At 41.0% G+C, this 25,351-nt stretch overlaps 3 protein-coding genes across 8 annotated transcripts in view; 1 reads left to right on the forward strand and 2 right to left on the reverse strand.

Annotated features, from left to right (window-relative positions):
• Positions 1-531: 531 nt before the first annotated feature.
• etfa (electron transfer flavoprotein subunit alpha) lies at positions 532-7,773 on the reverse strand. Its single transcript, XM_083973344.1, has 12 exons — positions 7,644-7,773; positions 6,549-6,698; positions 6,315-6,396; positions 5,928-6,010; positions 5,710-5,809; positions 5,377-5,487; positions 5,086-5,187; positions 4,238-4,306; positions 4,057-4,139; positions 2,771-2,836; positions 2,383-2,463; positions 532-1,032 (listed from the first exon to the last, which is right to left on the reverse strand). Exons 1-12 carry the CDS (start codon positions 7,680-7,682, stop codon positions 997-999), a joined length of 1,002 nt encoding a protein of 333 aa, XP_083829470.1. The 5' UTR covers positions 7,683-7,773; the 3' UTR covers positions 532-996.
• Positions 7,774-9,541: 1,768 nt separating this feature from the next.
• Positions 9,542-13,488, forward strand: isl2a (ISL LIM homeobox 2a; the record flags this gene model as incomplete). Its single annotated transcript, XM_083973343.1, is given in 8 exon segments — positions 9,542-9,652; positions 9,656-9,710; positions 9,713-9,778; positions 10,293-10,482; positions 10,795-11,054; positions 11,522-11,808; positions 12,650-12,817; positions 13,372-13,488. Coding segments are annotated over 8 exon segments (1,254 nt in total).
• A 2,202-nt stretch (positions 13,489-15,690) lies between these two features.
• scaper (S-phase cyclin A-associated protein in the ER) overlaps positions 15,691-25,351 on the reverse strand; it is a 60,168-nt gene continuing 50,507 nt past the window's right edge. For all 6 annotated transcript variants that reach the window (XM_083973985.1, XM_083973989.1, XM_083973986.1 and 3 more), the window contains 4 exons: positions 23,931-24,080; positions 17,603-17,794; positions 16,719-16,767; positions 15,691-16,423 (listed from right to left, as the gene is read on the reverse strand). In XM_083973985.1, coding sequence (XP_083830111.1) covers positions 16,326-16,423; positions 16,719-16,767; positions 17,603-17,794; positions 23,931-24,080 — 489 coding nt within the window. In that variant the 3' untranslated portion in view covers positions 15,691-16,325. The remainder of the gene's footprint in view (positions 16,424-16,718; positions 16,768-17,602; positions 17,795-23,930; positions 24,081-25,351) is intronic.

A 25,351-nucleotide genomic window follows, 5' to 3' on the forward strand; every position in this document is an offset into this window, starting at 1 on the left:
TTCTATATCAGCAGTGTTAACATTTTTATCTAAATTCTATAAGTGGAACGAGTGTGGAAATCTTTTGACGAGTTGATGATTCAAGTGTGATTCACAGAGTTTTTAAATCCAGGTGCCATGACTGGAGGCTGACCGAACCCAGCTGAGTCAGTGTTTACCGAGGTTTTGAGAAAAGCGGCATGTTCTTCATGCACCAAAATGATTAGAAGAAAATCTACCTGTATACGATAAGATTTCACATCATTCAGGTCTAAAAGTGTTACCTTTTTATGATTTTACTGTTTGGAAGCTGTGTAAATATTCCAGGATGTGTTTGATCATCATATCACAGCCGAAAACAATGACGGACTGGCAACTCTTCAAAGAAATGTTGGAACAAAAATCAAAGCATGAACCTTCAAGATTTGAAACTTCAATATTGCAAACTAACCCTGTTTGTTGTACTGTCGACAGGCATTTTCTATCTTGATAATGGAAAGAGGGCATTACAAATGAACCCAATAAAGGGTAATCATGGCAAAACAAGAAGGACAGTTTTTAGATGTCAATTTAATACATCATTTTCCAAGAGCACCTCAATAATTACACATCCTCTGGGTTAGCGTGAACAGCTACATCGTACAGCCAACTACAGCAAGGTCAGAAGTCTAAAGACAAGGTAAGCATTCCCAAAAGATGTCCCTTGCTGTACCCCATAATTAAATAGAAATGACAACACATGTCCTACTGAAGGCGTGAAGTTACCTCTTGCCAAAAGGAGGGTACATGCTTATTCACTGATATTTTAATGCTTGTACAGTTTATGTAAAAACAGATGGCGTTTATCTCTGGGTTGAGAGTTGACTGTTCTGATACAAGTCAGAGAGCTGTTGATGATGAGATTATCTTTGCACCCAGACACTCACAGCTTCGGAAATGTGTTAAGGCAGAGGCTGTGGGATCCTGTGCTCACTCTCGTGTCTCTGCAGTGGACGTTTGGTGGAGGTTGTTTTCTCCTCACTTGTCCAGTGCTTCAGTCATCTCAGGAACAGCCTGAGGAGAGAGCAGGGCAGACTTTAATACCAAACTTTACCCATAAGTGTATTCACTGCAGTGGTTTGTTGCAAACTGCCTTGAAAACTCAAAAACGACATGTTTGTTCTCACTCCAGTGTACTTTTAAATGAACGACTTGCTAACAAAAGTCAAAATAACTAAACAAACACACTATAGAAATTATTTAGGCATAAAAATGAAGCTAAAGTTATTAATAATAACTGCTGCACCTATTTGAAATATCTCAAGGCTTTTCCATGCGGGGGATAAATGTTCGCCAGCACCTGTCACTTTCATCCCTGGCGTATTTGATATAATAAGATTTATGAGTTTATTACACAAACCATCAAGCATGCTGGTGCTCACGGTAAAAATGAGTACGCTGAGATTTATCAAGACAGTGGCAGGCTGGAGGCAAACAAACATTTATCAGTGTTTGTGAGGTTGATGAATGCAGAGCGACATTCTACAAGGGAGTCATCTGAGCCATAAATAAACACGCTAATATTGCCAGTCATGTAGATTTAAAGAAGACTGATTCCGAAGCCTTTTGTGGAAGATGCGAGCGCAAAATTATTCAAATGGCTCTCCTTGTGAGTCTTGCAACTTCAGAACTGAATCATCAGTCACTGCCTGAGTTGCTCTGAGGTATCAATTATCCATTTGGGGGGAAAAGTAGAAAGCCCATCCATTTTAATCAGCTATCTGAGGAGTGATCACATGTAAGGCGATCTCACCCAGTAGGTCACAACTCTACTGCCACCAGCTATTATTACTAATCACTTCTACAGAGTTTGTCAGGACACCTGGGCTGCTTGTGCACTGCTGAGGGGCTAAATAAAACATGACCAACAGCACACGCATGAAAATACATCCCACTAGCCTTTAACGAGCAGCACTGGACAGAGCTGCTGGTGCCAACACTCCTGGCTCGCTATCCCCAAGTACCAGGCTGATATGGGGAGGCAGTGGAGTGTGTAAAAGGCCTGGCAACTACTGTAGAGGCTGAATACAAAAGGCAAAGCAACCGTTAAAGCAGCTATTGATCACTTTTTATATCTTCTGGGATGCTAATGTGTTTTTCTCTCTGCAGCAAACCCCGTCCACAACGCCACTCTGATTAATTCAAGAACTTAATAATTCAACAGACGCACATTTCCATTAGCTGGAATAAGCATCGTGCAAGATTTATCAGGAGAGAAAGCAAATGTTATATTCTGACTGTCACTCTGGACTGGTAGCTGTCAAAACATGCAGTCCAGATGGGAGCTACATGAGTGGTGTTTTGGCCTCGCTGCTTGGTTGAGTCAGTGTCATCGTTGCTTTAATATCAATCCCTGATGCTCACCTTGAAAAGATCGGCTACCAAGCCATAGTCCGCCACCTGGAAAATGGGAGCCTCTGGGTCTTTGTTGATAGCAACAATAGTCTGAAGAAACAAACAGAACATGTCAAGCACTTATACGTAACAAAACAGAAGTCAAAAGCCCAGAAACATTGATTATTCAGTTAATAAAACTGGAATTTAGACTTAAATCCTGGATCACAGAAATAAAATGTTTAATGGCAGCAGCCTTATATTTGTTGCAGTATGGTTAACACAGTTGTGGTTGTTGTAGTGCTGCCTGCAGCAGCATTAGATTTCGTGAAATCTACATTACAATGTTTCATATGCAGGTGACAGAAACACACAGACAAGGGGAGGATGGGGAGACGCTTGGCTCCAGTGGTGTTACCTTGCTGTCTTTCATTCCAGCCAGATGTTGAATGGCTCCAGAGATACCAACGGCGATGTACAACTCCTGTAGACATGAAGACAAGACGAGAAGACAAGTGTCACTTTGTTGCTGACATGAGGTGTAATGTCAGGCTTTTGGAAAAGGTACAGTACACCTCAGAACCAGTCACAGCAGAGTCGATATATTGTATAGTCAGTGTGGGTGTGTAATCTATCAGAGGGTGCCGGGGCGAGTGTGCAAAGGGTCAGCCACGCTCGCGTCTCCCTAAACCTGCTGGGGAAAACCATCTGCGCCTCTCTGTTTAATGTACTACCGAATGAATTATTTAATGGCGCCTTAGTGCAGCTGAGCATCGATGTGTGAACACAAAAGTGTCTCATAACTGCACGAAATGCATAAAGCAACATTTTTCGACCAGCCAGACATTGACCTCAAAATCTACAGATCTCCATACAAGCAGTTATTACACAGCAAAAACAAATCTGCTATCAGAATATGATAAGGATGACCAAGTAAGATGTTTTTGGCTATTCCACCTGAATCCCATTTCTTTCTTTTTTTGGTAAAGATATATATCAACTCATTAACATCTTACAGTTCTACTCCAACACTGTGAAGCTATCAACACACGGCCAGTCTGTTTAGGTGGATCAACAACAATTCAGAGGCTGACACTGTTCAAGACATTTGACTCTGATGTTTACACTAATGATAATGAATTGTGAGGAGATGGTATCTTATATGCATACAAGTGAAAACAACATGAATCTTTAATTTAACATTTTTGGATTGGTAAGTTAAGAAAAAAAAAACCTAATCAGATCCAAATTATTTTTCAATTAACTTAGCAAAATCCAACAAGCTTGTCATAACATTTGGAAAATCCAATTTGGACAGTCTGCTCGGGTCTGAGGCTCCGAGCAGAGATCCACTGCACTCTGCTTTAATGGATCAGCTAAATCATTTAGGGCCCTAAATGTGCCATCAAGTACATTTTGCAGGGCCTAATGTGTGGATAATCACAGCTGTGGTAACCCAGCTGAATCACATAATGGGAAGTTAACCTTTTTAAAAAGGGCAGAGCAGACATCCTGATGCTACTGGATAGCAAGCGTGTTATGAGAACGCCGACAGGTAACAGATACTGCAGCCAGGTTCAAGTGATGTCTGCCTTTAAACATGACTAATGTAACTATGTACATTTTAACATTGTTATGACTCTACTTTTTTGATATGTTGTGAGTAAATACAAATAACAACCCTTAGCAAAGGGAAAAACATACCGGGGCCACAATCTTGCCAGTCTGTCCAACCTGCATGTCGTTCGGGACATAACCAGCATCCACTGCAGCTCTGGATGCACCAACTGAAAAAGGAATATTATGCAGTTTAAAATCTACGTTAGTTAAAAGAAAATAATAATCCAGGTAATTTTCAAAAACAAAAATGATAATGCCACCCTACCTGCAGCATTCAGTTTGTCAGCAAGGTCATAAAGCAGCTTAAAGTTGTCCCCACTTTTCAAGCCCCTTCCTGAGGAAAGAAACAAATCACCATACAAATTAAGTTTTGTATCAGCCAACATGCAACTGAATTCCCCTTAAACCTCTGGTCAGTAAAAAAAAAAGGGGAAGATAAAGCAGATTTTGTTTGTCCTAATACTTCCAACAATTAAAGGAAAAATCGAAACCACTTTGACTAGCTCTGATATGCAAAAAAACAAAATTGTGACTATTTTTGACAGATTGTAATGAGTCTTGGTTTTAGAGGAGATGGTAATTTGAGTGTTTCATTGTTTTCATTGGAAGAAAATTAAAAAAGGTGTTTTTTGTTGTAGTCTACTCTGCATCAATCAAACACATCCCCTTCAGTTTTGAGAACAGAAATTGTATGCCAGGTAGGTGATATATTTTACTTTTATCAAAAAAAAAACTGCAGCTTCTGCAATTATGATATTGCACTTGACAAAATTGTGTTAATATTTCAGTTTATTCTTCAGTCCTGGCTTTGACTAAACACTTTTTTAAAGTATATTTTTTGCCTTTATTTGATAGCACATAGTATAGATACACAGGAAAGGGGGAGGCAGAGAGAGGGGAATGACATGCAGGAAAGGGCTGCCCGACGCGGGACTCAAACCGGGGCCGCCTGTGGTGAGGACTGTAGCCTCTACATGGGGCGGCCGCTTTACCCACTGCGCCACGCACCGCCCCTTGACTAAACACTTTGCTAACAAACCAACAGGTGGGTCCCAAAATGCCATACAGTAAATAGCAATACATAACATAAAAAGATAAAGCGGTAACTCATACCTCCTGACACCACGACCTTTGCACTTGTCAGTTCTGGACGGTCACTCTTTGTCAGACTCTGCTCCAGCCACTCAGAAACTCCGGTGGGTGAAGAGGGAGCCACTGTAAACCAGAGGATAATTAATTAGCAAAAAGAATAAAAACTCACAATAACAAATAAAGTGTAAGATGTATACTTGTTGATGTAGATGTAGCTTTGTGTTTTAATGTCACAAATGAACATCCAGAATATCTGACACTTTCTTATCTAGTACAGCAGAGCTCTTTAAATGAATCTGAAAGCTCCTGTACCATCTTCTGATGCAGCACTTCCTCCCTCTGTTGGAGCTGCCTCAAAGGACGTCCCTCTGACAGTGAAGACCTTGACTGCCTCATTGCATTTCACCGTGCTGAGAGCGTTTCCTGTAAAATTTGAATATTAGTGTGAAATATTTAAAAAAGCACCAACAATCATCAGTGCAAACTCAGCACAGCCAAATCATGTTGCAAAAACCAAGCAGTGTCAAAGTGAAATCTGAGTCATATCAAGCATTCACCATTTCTACTGAGGTACGTCCAAACCAAGAATTTATGAGAAGATAAAATAATTCCTTTGTGACATTCTTCCGATATGAACAGGCTCACCTGCATAAATGGTTCTGACAAAAGTGTCTGGAGACTTGATCTCAATAATATCTGAAACTGGGGCTACATCCAGCTTGGCAGCCACTCTTGGAAGCAGGTTCTGCAGATAAAATGGTCGATTAGCCAAGAAATACACAGCTTTCACAAGTGTTCATTTTAAAGTATCACAAGGAGTCAGTATTGAAACTAGAAATGACAGAGGAACTTCTTTGCTTTACCTTTCCAAAGGCAGATGCACCAGCGCAGATGTGGGTGAAGCTGAACTGTTTTTGTGTTGCCAAGATGAGTGGAGTCAACTCCTCTGAAGAAAAAGAAAGAGGCCGTATTTGACAGTGAGAGGTGGTAGTTTTGGCCAAAATAAACAAATAAGCAGGAAGATCCAATGAATAAGTCGCCCCTGCTTCAGTTACTACTACCAACACAGTTTTGAACAGGTAAAGCAGAAAATCATCCAGCTGTGAATGTGGTATTGTGCAAGTGGGGTTTTGTAAAAATAAATAAATAAAAAATAAGAAAAAAAAGGAGCAGATTGGTTTGCTATGTTTTTTATCTTTGCTTGAAGGTTAAATATACAACAGGCATCAAGCACCTGTGGTGTTACACACCTGGCATGGCACCTTTGTAAGAATCATGTTGGGCCACCAAAACCTTCTTCACACCCTGTACCTTGCTGATTTCCTCCGCAACCTGAAAAGGGAAAAACATAAAATCTTTGCTCGTCTCTGTTTACCATATGTTAAGATAGTTTCCATATGTTATAGGTGTTCACTAACATTTAAGTACAATCAAAAATAATACACATTTGGTGAAACTTTAAGCGAGACTTAAGTTTTACAAACCTTTGCACAGTTTGTTCCAGCAACCAGACAGGACACCTCTCCCCCCAGCTTACTGGCAGCAGTGATGGCATTGAGTGTAATAGGGGTCAGCTTGTCATTGTTGTGCTCTGCAACCACCAAGGTGCTTTGAAACCTCTGGAGGAGACCAGTCTGTTGGTAGAAAAAAAAAGGTTGACATCCCAGTATGAAAAAATCTCGAGGTGCTGCCTTTGTAGTGATCTGGTGAATGTATCTATGATTTCAAATGTGCTTAATCTTGTTGAAAGAATAAATAGGATAATGCAATATAGGCCAACATTTTAATCTCTAAACTGTTAATTCTGTTAATTAACTTGGTCAAGGATTTAGTCAATATAGACATTTGTTCTACATAATCCTCAGCTCTGGGATGTCATGTATTTATTAACAGCATTTTGTCTATATTTCAAGGCCATAAAAAGTTCACACTATATCCACATTATCCCTCTCGTGACATCTGGCAGGTTGGTGAGCAAACAACCTCTGCAACAGCTGCATCAGACTCAAGGTGCAGCAGGTTAGTACCAGCCTCATCTGGACAGGACTGAACACCGTCAATGATGAAAGGTCATTCGGATGAAGTCGAGCAAATATTGCAAAAATACTAATTTAACTACTACATGCTACTTTTCTTGTCCTAGTAGTACATACGAGGAGATGCAGTGTGCTTCTGACATTTAATATTTTGGTGACACTGCGGCAACACTCAAGTTTCATAACTGTTGTTGAACGGGAGGTTTCATAACGACGCGACTAGCTATGCTAACACTGGCTAGCAGCGGCTCACAGAACAATCAACCTGCCTATCAACTGGTCATTTGATTGTATCACGATGTACATACATTTTTATTGACGGAATAAGCAAAAAAACAATACTGTTCAAGCAATAACTCAAAAAATATGACCACAGCGTGCCACATGAGTGCGACCTGAGTTAGCTAACTTGTTAGCTAGCAGCAGCAGCAGCAGCAAAAAAACAAAACAAAACAGGTGTTTCATGTGTTTAGTCAACGATAACAGAGCAATGCAAATGTCTGCACAGGTTAAAATGCTAAACTCTGACTGTCACATACTTACCAGCTGTTTCAGACTCGTTTTATTAAAGGCTCTGTTCATCTTGGACCCTTTTGCCTGCTCCTGCTGCGCTGCAGAGACCGAACTGTGCCAAAGGTCATCTGACGTTTACGACGAGATCTCGCGAGATAGAGCGACACACACCCTACCCCCCTCTTTTTCTCTCTCTCTCTCTCTCTCTCTCTCTCTCTCTCTCTCTCTCTCTCTCTCTCTCTCTCTCTCTCTCTCTTTCTCTCTCTCTCTCTCTCTCTCTCTTTCTCTCTCTCTCTCTCTCTCTCTCTCTCTCTCTCTCTCTCTCTCTCTCTCTCTCTCTCTCTCTCTCTCTCTCACACACACACGTCCTCAAATATCCTCCAAAATAAACAAATGAATAAATAACTCGATGCTTCACGGTGATAAGTCAAACATGGACACATTTATACTCCACGGATTCATATTGTCTTCTGTTTATAGCATTTGGTTCATAGGCGACTTGATAAATAGCTAGCTATTCAGTGAAATAGAGTAAGATCTATCTGTAGGTCTCACTGTTCTGCAGACTTGATTGGCTACTGAGAATGTTTGAGTAGAATAATGCTGTTTAATTCACAATGATGAAAATACAATAATTAGGATACACCTATAGCCTATATAACCTTCATCACCAGCTGTGGACTTTTTTAACTTAATCAAATATTAACCACCAAAATCATAAAAGATAAGAAGATAAAGATAAAGATTTTTACAAAGATTTTATTATTTAGGCCTATTTTTTTTTTTTTTACAGTTTTTATTCTCCCATCTAATGTCCTATAATCCTCCTATAATCCTAAATTAGAACAACCTGGGCCTAAATAGAGAGCGATTTCGTGGGTTGCTGGTGAATTTTATTCAACTAACTCCTAGCGACCTAAACTGCAGTTTGTGGGTTATGTGTTTCTGCCGGTGAGGGAGGCAAGAGAAAAAGAAAGATGTTTTGAATGTGTGACTGAATCTCTCTCTCTCTAGTCCCTACTAATGTATAATTAGTCATACTGCATGTCATCTCTTTACAGTGTAGGCCTATTAGCCTAATTTATTTTTGTTAAAGCTTAATATCATCTGTCAGTCACCAAATATAACCCAATGAGTCAATTCACAACTGGAGATATAACGTAGGCTATTATTAAACAGCCACTCTGTGGAGCCAAGATTCCTGCATGTTTCATCCAGTAGAGGGCTCTCTACAGTAATATGACAACACCGGTCCTGTCATTTTTTTTTTTTTTTTTTTTTTTACAATAAACTAACAGTTGACACCTATAACAATAACAACAGCAATAGTAATAATGATAATGGCCATCGTTGGGTTGTGAAGTTATTCTACTCACCACCATTATTATCATCATCATCTTTATCATTTTATCTAGCCTATCTATTATAGCATCAATAAGATAATAACCAGTGCAATTAAGATTTTTAGTGTCCCCCACAGTTTCTGCTTTTTAGTCTTATTTCAGTATTTTGGAGGAAATCTAAACATAATCTAACATTATGGATTTCCAAGGAAAACAGCTATAAAACACAGTCATCACAGACATTCAAACTACTGACAAGGATAAGATTACCTCAACAAATCTGTTGGTATCACGGGCCCGGGTAGACAAACATTAAGGGAATGTGATACCAAAGGAAGTAACAACAGATCAAGACTCACACTTGATGTCACACAATAAGTAGTATAAAGTTATGTTATAACTGTGAGCGTCAACAGAGATAACTGCTTTCACTTGTAGGAACCGGAGATGGGCAGGCAGCGCTGTGGGACAAATAGATTAACAAAAAAAAAAAAAAAAAAAACACGCATACAACCTTCCTCACATCCAGCCCAAGACGCCATAGAAAAAAAAAAAGAAAACGCAAAGGTCCAGGAGGAGATTTGCATGGCACCCTCTCCCCGGACTCAGAGAGGTCCAGGTTTACAGACGTCACTGGTCGAGGATCTTTGTTTTCTCTCCACCTCTCGGTGGAGGAATACAAGTTTATCATCCAGTTAGGGACGGGACGGTCTCCTCTGCCGCTCCTTTCCTCCATCTGTCGGCTTGCACTGGGCTTCTTCTGTATGGTGGATATCCTGCTCAATACTTCTTTCTTGGATGATATGGGGGATCATTCCAAAAGTAAGACACTCCTGTTTTTTATTCATATCTTAGAACTAGTGAGGTTAAAAGTGAGTTTTATTTTTATTTTTTTTCTTCTACGTCCCAACCGGTGTGCAGTCGCTTGAATTTAATGTTAAAACGCTGGTTTTGTTTCAAACTTTGCAGAATAATATAAAAGAAAAAACCGACACAATGACACGATCGGCAGCCGCGCTGACGAAAAACTGATATAATGTCTTCAGCCTATATAAACTTATTTTACATGTAGCGCTCGTGCGTCTAAAGTGACTCATGCCGCGAGTGACTTGGAGATATTTTTAGCTCTTGTGCACTCATCATAATTATTCAGTAATATTAATATTCTTGGATGGACCACAGGTTACATGTTTGTTGTGATACGCGCACAACAGTTTCTCTCCTTAAGGTGAAGGGGTGAAGGGGGGTTAACAGGGATGTCACGGGGATTAAAAAGAGCAGCACACGGTTGTTGCTTTCATTATTATAACGCCTTTCCTCGTCTTTGCACACACAGAGAAGTCGGGAATCGCAATGTGTGTGGGCTGTGGAAGTCAGATACACGACCAGTACATCCTGAGAGTCGCCCCGGACCTGGAGTGGCATGCAGCCTGCCTCAAGTGTGCAGAGTGCAGCCAGTATCTGGACGAGACCTGTACTTGCTTCGTCCGAGACGGAAAGACTTACTGTAAAAGAGATTATGCAAGGTATGGATTCAATAGTATTCAGGGTTATTCTTTTATTTTGCGGTCGTTTTACTGTTGAAAATGTTAGAGGCCTTGTGTTGAGCTGTAAATGAAAGTGGTGGATTTAAAAAATAAGAATATTCACATGATTATATTGTCCATTATAGTTGCAAAGATGCAAAACGTGCGCAATCATGTGCATGTATTGTTTTAATCATTAGGCCTATTATCTCACAGCTTCCAAATATTTGAATTTCATTCAATAAGAAGGTCATATTGTATGGCAAAGCCTATAACGCGCGAGACCCAAACCGTGTTTGCGCTCCCTTTCAGGTTATTTGGCATCAAATGTGCAAAGTGTAACATGGGCTTCTGCAGCAGCGACCTGGTGATGAGAGCCCGGGACAACGTGTATCACATGGAGTGTTTTCGGTGCTCGGTTTGCAGTCGACACCTCCTGCCGGGAGACGAGTTCTCCCTGCGGGACGACGAGCTGCTGTGTCTGGCGGACCACGGGCTGCTGGTGGAGCGGGCCTCCGCAGGGAGCCCGCTGAGTCCGGCCAACCTCCACACCAGACCGCTGCACATATCAGGTACGAGCTGGGATCAACAATAATAATATTAATATTATTAATAATAATAATAATAATAATAATAATAATAATGTTATTATTATAATGTTATTATTATTATTATTGCGTTTTTCCTCTTTCTTGCATTCACAACAGGGTAATGATTAGATTTTGTATGCATATATAGGCCTCATGTGGAAATTATTTTGAGGCAAGTATAGTCATGTCAATATATTACACTTTAAAAAAACAAAAATTCTGTATTACTTTATTAAGTTCTGAGAGTGTCTGACTCAGCCTGATAATATTTGGTATTTTATGGTATATATTTTTCATAAATCACAGATAATTGTACATGCAAAGTTTCTTTAATATCTTGATTTAGCCTGAGTTTTCTGGCTTTAGCTTCTAGGCCTGTTTATTTGATAGGCTATCTAAGGCTTCAATAATTCCTTAAAATAAGTTAATCCGTCCTAACTTCTCCTCAGACCCAGTGTCGGTCCGGCACCCTCCTCATCACAGGAACCACGTCCACAAGCAGTCGGAGAAAACCACCCGGGTCCGGACGGTGCTGAACGAGAAGCAGCTCCACACCCTGCGGACCTGCTACAACGCCAACCCGAGACCGGACGCTCTGATGAAGGAGCAGCTGGTGGAGATGACCGGCCTGAGCCCCAGGGTGATCCGCGTCTGGTTTCAGAACAAGCGCTGCAAAGACAAGAAGAGGTCCATCCTGATGAAGCAGATCCAGCAGCAGCAGCACAGCGACAAGACGGTGAGTCAAAGATATTTCCACACTTTCACACTCCAACAGTTCCCACATCCCAGATCAGTCCGTGTTAACACCTGCTCATTATGTCTCGTTGTAGGCTACTGTAGCTTTCTGTCAGCAAGATATGATTAATATCTTTACACATTAAAATCATATGACCTAATAACCAGGTGACCAAATAATGTGTTTCTGCTGGTTTATTCAAAATAAACTAGCAATAGCCTCTATTTGGAGAAAATGCATGGCACACTGAAATGAAATCATATTTAGTCTGATATTTTGAAGGCCAAACAGACACACTGATCACTGTAAGTTTAAAAAAGAAAAGAAAAGAAAAGAAATTTAGCTAATTCCTTCCACAAATTTTCTGACACAGCTGCTTCTTATTCTTTATTTTCTTCTCCCACATTTCTTTCTAAATATTCGTAATAGTTTACATTACCCAGAAAATAACTGTAAATTCAATCACTGAATCGACTTTCCTGAAACTGATCATGAATGTGTTTTTGGGCAAAGGTTTTTGGCACAGCAGAGCGAATTAAAGCCACTTCATCGAACTACTGCAGAATTAGACCGATGCTGTTTACAGGCCTATAAAAGTTTATTATGCTTTTTTTTTCTTTTTCTTTTTTTAAACACATGAGCAGTTAGTTAATGATCATAAAGCTTCATGTTTTGTTTGTGGTCTTGCAAAAGCTGTAAGTTCCTCAAATCAATTCGTTGATTTTTTCTTTCTTCTTCTTTAATGTCTCTCTGTATTATTCATCCTGGATTGATAAAAACATCCCCGAGGCTGAGTTGATTTTTTATACCTTGTTCACTGAGTGTTTCGTTGCTCCTGTAGAATCTGCAGGGCCTGACGGGAACACCTCTGGTGGCGGGCAGTCCGATCCGGCACGACAACACGGTGCAGGGGAATCCTGTGGAGGTGCAAACCTACCAGCCTCCCTGGAAAACCCTCAGCGACTTCGCCCTGCAGAGCGACCTGGACCAGCCCGCCTTCCAACAACTGGTGCGGTTGAATGACAGAAATATATATATACCGGTAGCCTATATATTTAAAAAATAAAGAGATTAGCCTAACTGTTAATAAAGAGTTTAGATGCATGTATAAAGGGGAAGGACACATGGAGCACAGATTAAGTTGATGGATTCATCCAGATGTTTTAGCATTGATGGTGATGATGTTTAAAAATGGATTAATGTGACATGAGTCATTTAAAAAGTTATAACAAAAAAATCCGACTCAGGTGAAGGGCGCAAACAGCTGTTTCTTGTGTCAATCACTTTCTCAGCCTCCCACGTGCAGCCTCCAGATAGTATGTTGATTGGAGTCTCGGGTGATTTGCAGGACTGATAGAGTGATGTGTTTTCATATGTTTTTAATAGATAAGCCTAATACTTTAGGGGGGTGGGCGCAGGTGATAAGCACGTTCACTAACATGTTGACATCTGTTTAACCTGAGGTTCACGGGGAGTTTTGGCACCACCAGAGAGAAACAAACTGTTACCGACATAAATCCGCTCTGCTGAATCACATTTTCCTCTCCTCCTCCTTCCCGGCAGGTGTCCTTCTCTGAGTCGGGCTCGCTGGGAAACTCCTCGGGCAGCGATGTGACCTCTCTGTCGTCGCAGTTACCGGACACACCGAACAGCATGGTGCCGAGTCCCGTCGACACGTGAGGAGAGATCAGCTGGAGCCCCCCTCCCCACCCCACCCCACCACCCATCCCACCCTACCCATGCGTCCTCTGCAGGGACAGGCGCAGGCAGAGACCTCAGTGACATTCAATCAAGGAAAGACGCATAAAGGAGCAGGATGGATTATGTTCGAGGCTATACTCTCGGGTTCCCACCTGGACAAATTGGAGATCTGACTGTTCCCTTTACATCTCGTTCTTGCTCAAGGACACTCCGGCAGGACACACAGCTGTCCACGGACACTATATTTTGGCAGGGGGCTTCTCTGTACTGGAACACCTTTGCCTTTTGCCATGCTCCAGTGCCTGGACTGGATGTGGTGGGATTCAAAACACACGTCAGCCTGTAGCCTACACTGGACGTCTGAGCGTTTAACATCGAGGCTACAGTATGTTTATCAGGAAAAAATACAAACTGTGTAGATGTGCATGATTTGTAAGTTTCACTATCGACTCTTGTAAATTAATGAAACAGATGAGAGACGCGCAATGTTGGCGTTTTCTCCAGAAAGTAAGTTATTATTATTTATTATGAGGACAAGACATAGCCGATCTTATCAATAAAAACATAGTTCTAACTGAATATTGCATGCAAAATCAATCTGTTCCGCAAAAACGCCCGAGGAACTTTAATAATTATAATAATTATCATACGTAATAGCCGGTAAAATAAATCAGTGTTAAGGTCAATGGAAACGCATCTGCTGCTGCTTATAATGTCTGACACTGTTATAGAGTTTATTGAGGAATACACAAAGAGACACACGTATGTGTGGGTATTCACATGTTGGATATTTGAGTGTTAGGGAGTTTTCATTCGACCTAAAGCTGCGAGCTTCACTGACTAACCCACATTTAGAGGTCACATTCAGAGCTGCTCCGCTTCTCAGCCAAGTGGATCAGTGACTGATGGCTGACAGGATATTAGTCACCATTTGGCCCGTGTGTTATAGGTCACCGAAGCAGACACAATAGGCCCAGGCCTGTAAAATTCACCCCCTCATGTGGTGATAGTTATTATTAATATTACTATTAGGTGCATCGTACGATCCTGGGCTTGTGTTTGTAGTGAAATCTGCAGGTTTTCTTCCAGTTACAGTGAGAAAACGACAGAAGTGGTCTTTACCTAAACAAATGTCCCAGTGCCATACCAACCTGAGGCCCACGGTTATACAAGTCTAGACAGAGGACAGGCAGCGGCGGCCCCTTATCTGCATTTGGCATCACCTGCAAAGGATACACTGAATGGACCCACAACAAAACGCACGGCCGCGCAGCGCTGAGGGGACTCCCAGCCTGCGGACGCATCCTGGCGTGTCTTGAGTTTATTTTCATTCCAGTAGGAATCCCGAACGAGCAAATAGCCGCTGGACAAGAGAGCACACAGGTCAAGCCAGGACCGACACTCTACACCTCAACAATTTGTTGGGGAGGATCGGTTTTTTATCAGCGAAGGACACGGAGTCTCAATGAATTCAAAATCCTGTTAAGTCTTTAAGACGTGCTGATAGAGTAAATCTGTAAAGGGTGGACAAGATGTGCAACAGTAGCAACAGGATGTTTAACAAGATCATAGAATAAAAAAATGCAACTACAGTGCCATCTAATTAGCAGAAAATCCTATAGGTGTGACATTAATATAAAACTCAAAATAAACACTTCTTGTGCCTGAATTTTAGTTAGTGTTTAGTGATTTTTTTGGGTTACAGTTTCTAAATCTTAAGGTTGAGTGTCATTTGCACCTGGAGGCAACACTGATACTGTAGTTGAGGACCATTTAAAATCCAACACTGACCTGTATTTTGAATATTCACCAATCAATAAACTTCCAATGATCAGACAAAGGGCAGGAATATTAAGATATGGATTCACTAAGGGACCTAAAAAGTAAAAAAAATAAAATAATAATAATAATAATTAAAAATAATATCATCTGTATTTTTCACAACTGAAAACAACGTTTTCTTTCATTTGAGGTATTAGATTGTGAGTATTTCTTTTTTGCAATTTTAAAAGTCAGACCAAATGAACATATCTTCAATATAGTTCACAGGGATTTAGCTGATAGAAGACTCACCACAAAGCGCAGCGTGATATCATTTTAAATGAGTTTGTTTTGCACAGAATAAATATGAGGAAGAACAGAATTTAACCGTAAGTATTTTATTTTATAAGATAAGGGCAAATAACTCAATAAATTATATTAATTTTAAGTGACTCTTAACACAGAGAGAAAAAACAGAAAAAGATGTAAACTTACACAATATAACAACATATTTGCAATCAAGGCGGCAGGTCATGTAACGTATAACTGGCCTAATATAGACTAAGAAAACATTCTGGTCATTCACATTCAAAAATAAGACAAAATACAATAAATTAACATAAAAGGAAGTGTTTGGCAAATTATGAATTACAGTATGAGAACATGGTTCAGGTATTAAGTTGTGACTGGTTTAAGAACAGATCCATTTCTACCTACGACAGAAAAGAGAAACGTGTGTTTGTTTAAAAATTAAATGGAATAGTTGTGCGTGTGTTCCAACTGTAATGTACAAACAAAACATTTTGTGCAAATTCCTCTTAAACATCAATGTGATTTCCAAGAAATCAAAACCGACACACTGACATATAGGATAAGGCTTCATCTTCTTTACATTTGACACAGTCTGAAGGACAAATATTTCACTCGTGTGTAGACTGACTGTCAGGAGAAAGAAAACAAACATAGAAACAAAAAAACCCATCTCCACTACATGTCAGTCTCTTTTGTACTGTGTGTACTGTGCTTATCCGGTCAGAGGACAGTGGACAACTCCATCACTCCTCCTGCTTCTTGAGAAAAAACTGCAGCGCCGAGTCCCACTGATCTCTTGGGAAGCGGTTGGACAACTCGTAGTGATCCAGCGGCTGGGAAACTTTGCACAGACAGAAAAAAAGAGCATCTAGATTACACTGCTCGCTCGACTGTAATCCTTCATTTAAACAGGGGGAAAAAAGTCACCAAAACATGACCAACGTCTGTATGGAAAGAAAATCTTCATGGCCAAAAAAAAAGAATAATAAAAAAATCATAAATTCACCAAATAAGACAATTTAGTTTAACATCACAACAAGCAGAACCCGCTTGTCCAAAGTATCTATTATTATAATACATTATACATAACAGTAAACTATTAAAGTTACAAACAAATTTAAATCAGAAAAACTTACCTGCTTGCCTATTTTTGTTGTCTGACTCCTTCTCATTTGCAGCACAGTCCTAGGAGAATTAATAAGCGACATTAATACCTTCTACAACAGTACAAACAGTCTGTTGCAGCTGTGTGTACCAAAGTTCAATAGTTTCATTTACGTATCTTCTAAGATTAATCAAACTTCCCCAAAATAACAACTAAAACAACAAAACACCCATAAGATACAAATTACAAATTGCCTCTGCAGTTTGATCAAATAATAATTAGCTGATCAAACTAAATGTCTTCAGTGAAATAACTAATACTGAACCATCCTGGATGAAATTGTTCCACTCTGAGGAATGCTCTTGAGGTTAACCCAACAATGAGGGCAGCGGGGCAGGACGCCATGCATTATTGCTTTGTTTGAAAGAAATGACAATAGCTTGTCTCCCTTTGAATGGAAGTTAATCGGTGTCTAAACAGTGGTGGCTGCAGAGCGGTGAGGGGCGTGTTGTTAGAGGAAGATGAAGGAGACAAGCTGTTTACTGGGAGTCCAACCAGTGGCAGGTAAATCCACAGTGAAGGAAGCCATTTATCTTTGTAAAATCCCGCCTGTTACGGATTCACCGGGCCCCAGATCAGCAATCGTTTATCAGCGGCCGTGACAGAAAAGTTTCCCTCTGATGTGGAGGAAATTTATTGAGTTTGAGTTTCATTTTGAGACGTAAAATACTCAAAGCCAATGAGGACGACTTTGATCATAGTAGATTTTAATACGCATTTTCAACACTGGTCCCCAACAACAGCACACGCACACTAGCTTTTTGTGTCTTGATAGTTTACAGCATCTAAATGTGTTATAATACACAATATATATGCATTCATACACTACATGTGTGACCACGGTTGCATATTTACCTGAATGAACGTAGCCAGCAGCACACAGCTCATCTCCTGCTGCAGGATGACCTTGTTGTGAGAGTTGTTGTAGCAGGCGGAGATGAGGGAGGGGAAGAGCACTCTGATGAGGCGCGGGTGGCTGAAGTACTGGAAGGGCAGCTGACACAGTTTCTGCAGCACGCTGGGCTGCCGGCCAGACTGCACTATCACCTGGAACACACAGGGAGCGGGGCCAGTCAGTCACTGAGCCAGTCAGGCGGCCAGTCAGTGGCACTGCAGGTTGTAAATCACCCTGCCTGTGCCCCTCCCACATGTAAATCTGCTACTAAAACAACACACAAAAAACCATTAGGAGGAGACCTGTGGGGCACAGCCTCCCACCACACAATTACAGGCTATAAAACACAATGATGGGATGTTTTGTTCTGCCTTTGTTCCGACGACAACAGCAGAGCTGCTGTAACCTAAGAGGGAAATGACAAATGTGTACCTGTGTGTCACAATCAACGGTTACAACTTCACTTTCAAGTTGTGCGTTGAGCTCTTTAAGCAGCAGACGGGCGGCAGAATCAGTGCAGGTATGGAGCCCGGGTGGAGAGGGCATTCATAGTGCAACAGGGGTACGAAGGGGCAGGGTAGGGTGAGGAACACCCCCACCGACAGTGCGGCCACCCCACTTTAAGAAATGAGCAATACCATTAATGGTATTTTCACCCTGCCGACATCCTGCCCTCCATCACAGCCTGTCAATCACACAGCATCACATCCGGGCCACCAGTATTAAAACCAAATCACTCCCAGCCTCATTTGATTAGAAAGGTGGGGGGCTGCTGCAGAGGAAGGGGTCCCAGCCTAATGCTCTGGTCATCTCCCCTGAGCCTCAGAAGACCAAGGACCACCAAGCACCCCTGTGAGGGCCAGGCAGTCAGACCAAAAAAAAAAAAAAAAAAAAGAGACACCAAAACAACAAAACCATGCTTTTCAGGCATGGACTGCAGGGCTGAGGATTGGGAGGGGGCTCGACGCAAATGGAAACCAGAAGGGCAAGGTGAGGTCCCCAAGTCATGGTGACATAAATTCACAAGGTTTACAAGATTTTAAAAATACACTCTCTAATACTCTTCCACTGGCTTCTCCTTTGATAGTGCACTCCAAGTTTTAGCAGCAGGATAAACAAAGCGATAATTCTTGGCTTTTATCAGTTCAAGGTGAAGCTTCTCAGAGCCGCCCTCTACAGCGGCGTTCAAAGGGACACAAAACAGTGCCATTTCCTATCTTCGTTAGTTTAAAGAATCCATATGGACAGGTCAAACAAACCAAACTGTAATGCATTGCAAATACTTAGAAATGTGAAGAGCGGTGCATTTGTCAACTTGAAATTTAAGTGTTAATTGATGAAGCTGAGAGAACATGTGAACGATTGCAGCTCTGGTGTGTATTACTGAGCACGGGGCTGAACTCAAGAAGGGTCTTGAATACGTAGCAAAGATGAAAACTGTGCAGTGAATGTAAGCGTTATGGTGGGAGAACAAAATCCCCACAGTTTCACTGACTCAATAAGTGTTTTTCACAAAGGAATGTGGAACTTGCTGGACAAATTCATCCACTGAAGGAAGGAAAAAAAAAATTCAAGTCTGGTTGTTTTCAAAAGCAGAGCTGCTTATTTTCAGTACATGTAGTTTTAGCATTTTAATGCTACCTTCCACTAAATCCTACGATATCATATTTATCTTCTCTGTTGCAACATTGACCAAAGACGAACTGGCAGCAGGGTTGGTCATAAATTCATGAGGCTGAATTCATTAGAGAGCCAAAATCATGATTCTGCAAAAAAAGAAAACTAAAGAATCTATTCGTTCTTTGTGTACCGTGTTTTAATCCAGGACATTTATGGTTTAGGTATCATAATTTAACACCATCGCAAGTGTTGGATGTTTGAGCTGGGCCGCCAAGGAGATCCAACCCACAAATCACCCAGCGATCTCATAATCCTCCGCTACGCACAGTTCCATCTTCCGCTGCCTAAACAAATTGTCCACCCTCAAGTGCCTGACGCAATAGGACATAAAACAAAGCCTGGTGGCAGCGAGAGTCTGGAGGTAACAAAGAAACTGAGTCCCCTGCCAACTTTCCACGCCTCTACCAGGTGAAGAGCAACACCAGAGCTCCAAATGGTTTCCAACTAGAGATTATGCCGCAGCATTACTTCTCCCGCTGAAGTATCTGCAGCTCAAAGCCTGACATCATAAAACTAACAACAAGCATCTGAACGCATGCATCTGGCCTGCATATAATGCAGACCCTGTAAAAACTCAAGTGTCTTGGCTGCTCTGTTCCCTCTTAAGTTCAGAGACCTGGCATTTTCAAACAGTGCCGAGTTTTATGGCGCTTCCATTACATAACTTCCTCACTGTCCACAATGACAACAAAGAGTGTGTAAAGTTAATGTTCTGAAACGCAAACAAATTCCTGGGAAGACCCAGTGTTGAGGTGGAAACAAAGTTAAAGCAGATTTTTTTTTTAAACAGACAGCGAAAAAAAAAAACCATCATCCAGACATGCAATGTATGCATGAGGCTGCAGAAAAGAAATCTTAATAATGTCTCTGCACAAATTTACTAGAATTTAGTAGAATTTAATTTAGAGGCATTTCCTGTTCAGTGTATCGTCTAGACGGCCCAAACACCTCAGGAACAACCTGCATCACAGCAGGGGGCCGTATATCTGTCACTCCAATCCACAATATAAACCAGATCCATCAGTGTGGACCCGCCTCAGCGATAAGACAAGCAGCGCAGCAGACACCACTGAGAAAAGACAGTCAAATAACTGTTTAGTGCTTGTTTACAACATTTACAAAGGGACATGCGAGAGACGTGTGTAAATTACCCAGGTGCCAGTGAGGCAGACATTGACATAGACACTCCAACTTGACTTTTAAAGATAACCGTCAGTTGCTTTAAAAACCCAATAAAAACCTGCTATTTACACAATAAAGCTTAATAACTCTTATTTATCGCTACGAGCTGACGCTGTCATTCCATCCCAGATTGAACTGCAGATAATTCCTCTCTGAAACTAATCTGACGACAGTGTTACAGACAAATGGAAACTCCTCGCTGAAAGGTCTTCAGGAATAAAAATGTCCTCAGCTTCACTTTAAGTCAGTTGGACCTGCGTTCACCCTTGAAGCGAGTGTAAATCATCTACCGAGCTAACAATCAGGCCCTCTCCTGCCAGTCAGTGCAGTGTGTCTCCGTCTCTCTGCCTCTGTTTACTCTGCTGGGTGATACAGAGTGTGCATTCCCTAGTGCTGGCTCCCTATGGTCTGCACGAGCTGCACTTACCCTGCAGGCAGTGAGGGTTTTGGTTGTCTCGGCGGCAGTAATGGACTGCTGAGGGGAGCGTTTCAACATCAGGTTAACAGGAATTACAGGCCTAAAGCTCGTCCTGGGCCTGCAGGGCAGAGGAAACGCCCTCGTAGAGAATGGGAAGAAGAGGAATGACCCCACAGATAAGGCTGAGCTCTGGAGATGTGTGTGGGATGTTAGGTCTAGAGATGTCCATAGCTCATGAGATGCTTACAGGTATAAAGAAAACAGTTAGTGAAATATAAGCACAAAGGAGACAGGTAATATCAGGAGCCAGCGCAGGGAAAACCCCATTACATTTATAACGAGAAAGGGGAAAAAAAACAAAAAAAAACCACCATAACCTACCTGTAGTTACACCCGTTCCTGTTTGTGTACGACACGTGTCTTACAGGGACAATAGCATGTGTGTTTGTGTGTGTGGCTCATTCTGCTTGCGTGTGTGTGGCCATTTTGCACGTCCTTAAGAAAAGGCAAAGTTTTGTTAAGATTTCCACACTCTCAAATTGCTTGTGTCTCTCTAAAAAAGCAAGTGGGAAGCAGGTGGGTTAACGTGTCAACAGTTTAAAATTACAGTCCCGTCAGCGGAAAGATTCAACAGATCATCGCTGTGGGTGAATCACAAATGAATCATTGTGTTTAAAGACAAGGAGATTACTGGTAAATATCTCTTCAGGGGAAAAGGAAGTACAGTTACATGTCAGTTACAAAGTAGGATTTGTCTGCTCTGCTTGTTTTGTGGAAAGGTCTCTACGGACGCACCCAACAACACAATGAAACATATGGTCAAATGGCTCAGTGGCCCCAATGAGCGGAGACACGTGAAAAACATACAAGCCTACATATGTCACTCTCCCATCGGCGTTTGGTGGCAAAAGGTGAATTATTCATGCTCCCACAGCAGAAGGAAGGAATCGCCACGTAAGGTGCTGCTTCAAAGTCTTGCTTTTGACACACACACACACACGTATACGTATACGTATATGCATGTTGTGTATATGTGTGAGTATATATATATATATAATCTAATTTCTCTCTCTCTCTCCCTCTCTCTCTATTTTATATATATGTACAGTATGTATGTATAAACAAAAACTAGTGCGCCGACAGTGAATCAGCAGTCTTCTCAACCACACAAGCCTTGGGCCGGGCTGCTTTTGTGTTCTGCCAATGCTTACATTAGCTTGAGAAAAGCTCAAGCTGCTCTAAATATTCTCCTTAACGCCATCCATCTTGGTGCGGAACTGAATGGACGCATTCCAGGAACTGGACCACTGGCAAAGATCAACTTTGTGTGGAGGTTGTGTGGGATCTTGTTTCTCGACAATCTTCACTTAAATGTGTATTTTTTTCTTTTTAAACTTAATTCTTAAACCCACGGCAAGGTAAGTTATTTTTTGGGGTGATTTTTCTCTAAACATTTGTCTACTCTTGTTGTGGAGAAATCACAGATTTTGCATCAAATTAGCAACAAGCAAATGTTTTTGGTCACCCGTGGCTGCTCTTTTAATGTTGCCACGGGTCCACAAAGAAAGATCATCTGTCACTCGCTTAATTTAATCATCAGTCTTCATTCAATTATTCAATATAATATGTAAATTGGATCTGCAATCTGCAACAAATGCTAATTCTGTACATCATAATAATTAAATTGGATAGGAGCAAAGAGGAGAGCTTAAGTGCCACAGACTGGAGGAGGAACCTTTAATTAGGAGTAAAAAATCTGGCAAATTAAAATCAGTAATCAGCCAATAAATTGTTGTGATAGGGGTTGGCTGCAACTGTGTGGACTTAAATGACATATCAGAGGTTTGAGAGTGAAGCTGTGGCTGCTGCCTGTGTGGGTCAGGCTTAACGTAATCAAAGCCCAGCCAACTGTAGCATGGCTAATCAGGGGCCCGGTAGACGGGCCATGCATGACAGCCAATTACACAGCAGCCAGGTCTGCTCCATCACATCCTGCTCACTTCAATAGAGCCCCCTAAGTAGTTGTAACACAGGGCGCAGCACGGAGCCCTGCTTTACCAGGAGGGAACAATGGGTCACTCTGTGGGACAATAGACGACACACACACCAAGAGCAGGAAGGTGCCAGGGAATGAATCTTTAAACAGGTGCTTTTTGTTACAATTACAAAACTACACCCTTTTTCTGACAAATAATACATGAGCAGAACAAAAGTAAGATGATATTAGCCAGCCCTGTTAACTGAACAGGCAGCTTTTCATAATGGAAAGCATTAAATGTGCTATAACAATTAAACAATTAGTAGATTGACACAACATTAAATTACAACTGTTGTAGAAATCGATTCACTGTGCTAAGTAGAGCTGAAACAAACAGATTAATTGACCCCCTCAATTAAATTCTCTTTGCTAGAAAATTGATACGCAATCATTTCCAGCAGATTACTCTCTCTCAGTTATTTTACAATCAAAAATGCTAAACACTGTCTGATTCTGCTTTTCTTAGTTATGAATAACCAAAAAATGAATACATTTGGTGTTTGTGCTGTTAATCAGATAAAACAAATGATTTGTAGATATCAACTAGAGATATAGAAAATTAAACTGCTATGTGCATCATCATTTCAAAACGCTGGGAAATTGCAGCACTTGCATTTAAGTAATTTACAAAGTAAAATCTGATTTGAATCTGATACTTTTTTTTTTTGCCATTATGGTATTATGGTACTTTTTTATATATTTATGTTCATGTTTTAAATGTATTTAACCTGAAGTATAAAGACTAATTCATCTTTAGTAATTTGGAATTTTTGGAATTTGTCATTACTTCAGACACTGATCAGCTGAAACAAAATGAAAGTACTGGCTCTACTTGTAATAGAAACAATTTCAAGTTAGCTTTAATTATAACAAACTATGTATATATTCTATATTTATGGTAGTTTGCTTTTTCAAATCTTTTTAGTCTGACAAAAGCAATTAGTTTTTTGTGAGTTTGAAGCTGGATTACCTGGTTGTCTGGGTGGTTAACGGTGAAGTATCCCACACAGATGATGACTTCATGAAGCAGCTCTTCAGAGGAATGCTGGGAGCAGTACCAGAGCAGGGAGCTGACGATGTGTCGGAAAGCTAGAGACAGGCCCTCAGCTCCTAGAACAGACTGGCAAGTCAGAGACAAAGCATGTTAGTGTGTACTACAGCACAATAACCATAAATCCTCTACAATTGTGATTCCAAAGACCTCAACACATTAACAACGCAAAGTAATAAAAGCTGTTGGTGGGAACATACATGGTGTAAGAGTATAAGCAACTCAAGCGGGGGTCCCACCATAAAACACCCCAATACGGCTCAGAAATGAGATGCTAGGAGCAGCTCACAGACAGTATTTGTTAAACATGTCAGTGTGACAGAGCACCATAAGATCAATACAATTTACTGGACATTTGGGTGTGTTAGCATTGTAACATCCATAAACACAATACCTGAGAAGGATCAAAACGTACATATTACAACATATTACACTCAATGAACCATGTAAGCTGCTCTCTGTAATAAAAATAAATAAATAAATCTAGATAAAAAGAAAATCATGTCACAGTTCGAAAAGGCAAACAGGAAAACCACTAAGCAAAGAAGGAAAACATCATTTCTGGTTTGAATGTGAACTTATGTTCCCTTTGTTGCAGCATATTCTGCCAACATGCAACCACAGCAAAACCAAGTTATTTATATTGCAAAGGACCCTACTGCAATTCCCCTCTAAACATATTATTAGGAGCTGATGTGGCAGAGGAGTGAATTAACGGCCTGAATTCTGATCATCCATCCAGTAAAATATGTATTAGTCTGTGCTGTGAGGTAATATGAAACACAAGGTGATTACAACTCAGGCCAAAAAAAGAAACATTATTTAAAATGTTCATAAAACTCGGCAGTGAAATGCTTTCATTTCCAGCTGTTTTGAGTTGCCGGACTGTGGCAGGTCAGTGAGAGGAAGCTGCTTCAAAGTAATTACGGCAAGACATTAAAATAATTAACGCTTGCTCTCGTGCCTTTCCGTCTACACGGTGACTTAGCACAGTGAAGCTGTCGCCCTCTCCTCCTCAGGGTGGGTAATGTACGGCCCCGCATACAGTGCTAATCACCGGCGCTCCGTCCTAACGGCTGACCCACCGTGCTTTGTTCAACCCCAACTACTGACCCGGGGTCAAAGGGTACCGGTGTTTATGTGCACAGGTCAGCTTTGTCCTGAGGAGAATAACTCCTCCTCTAATGGCTCTTTACAAAGGAAACTGCATCAAATTGATTATGTATGCAATTTTATTAAATCCAGAAAGGATAATTTTTTTTATTGTGACAAGGCATAAGTCGCATAATTTGCTCTTTTTGACAATTTATTCAAACTCCAGTTACTGAGAATGGGAATAG

The sequence above is a fragment of the Trachurus trachurus genome (genome assembly GCF_905171665.1).
Source record: "Trachurus trachurus genome assembly, chromosome: 6".
Lineage (NCBI taxonomy): Eukaryota > Metazoa > Chordata > Actinopteri > Carangiformes > Carangidae > Trachurus > Trachurus trachurus.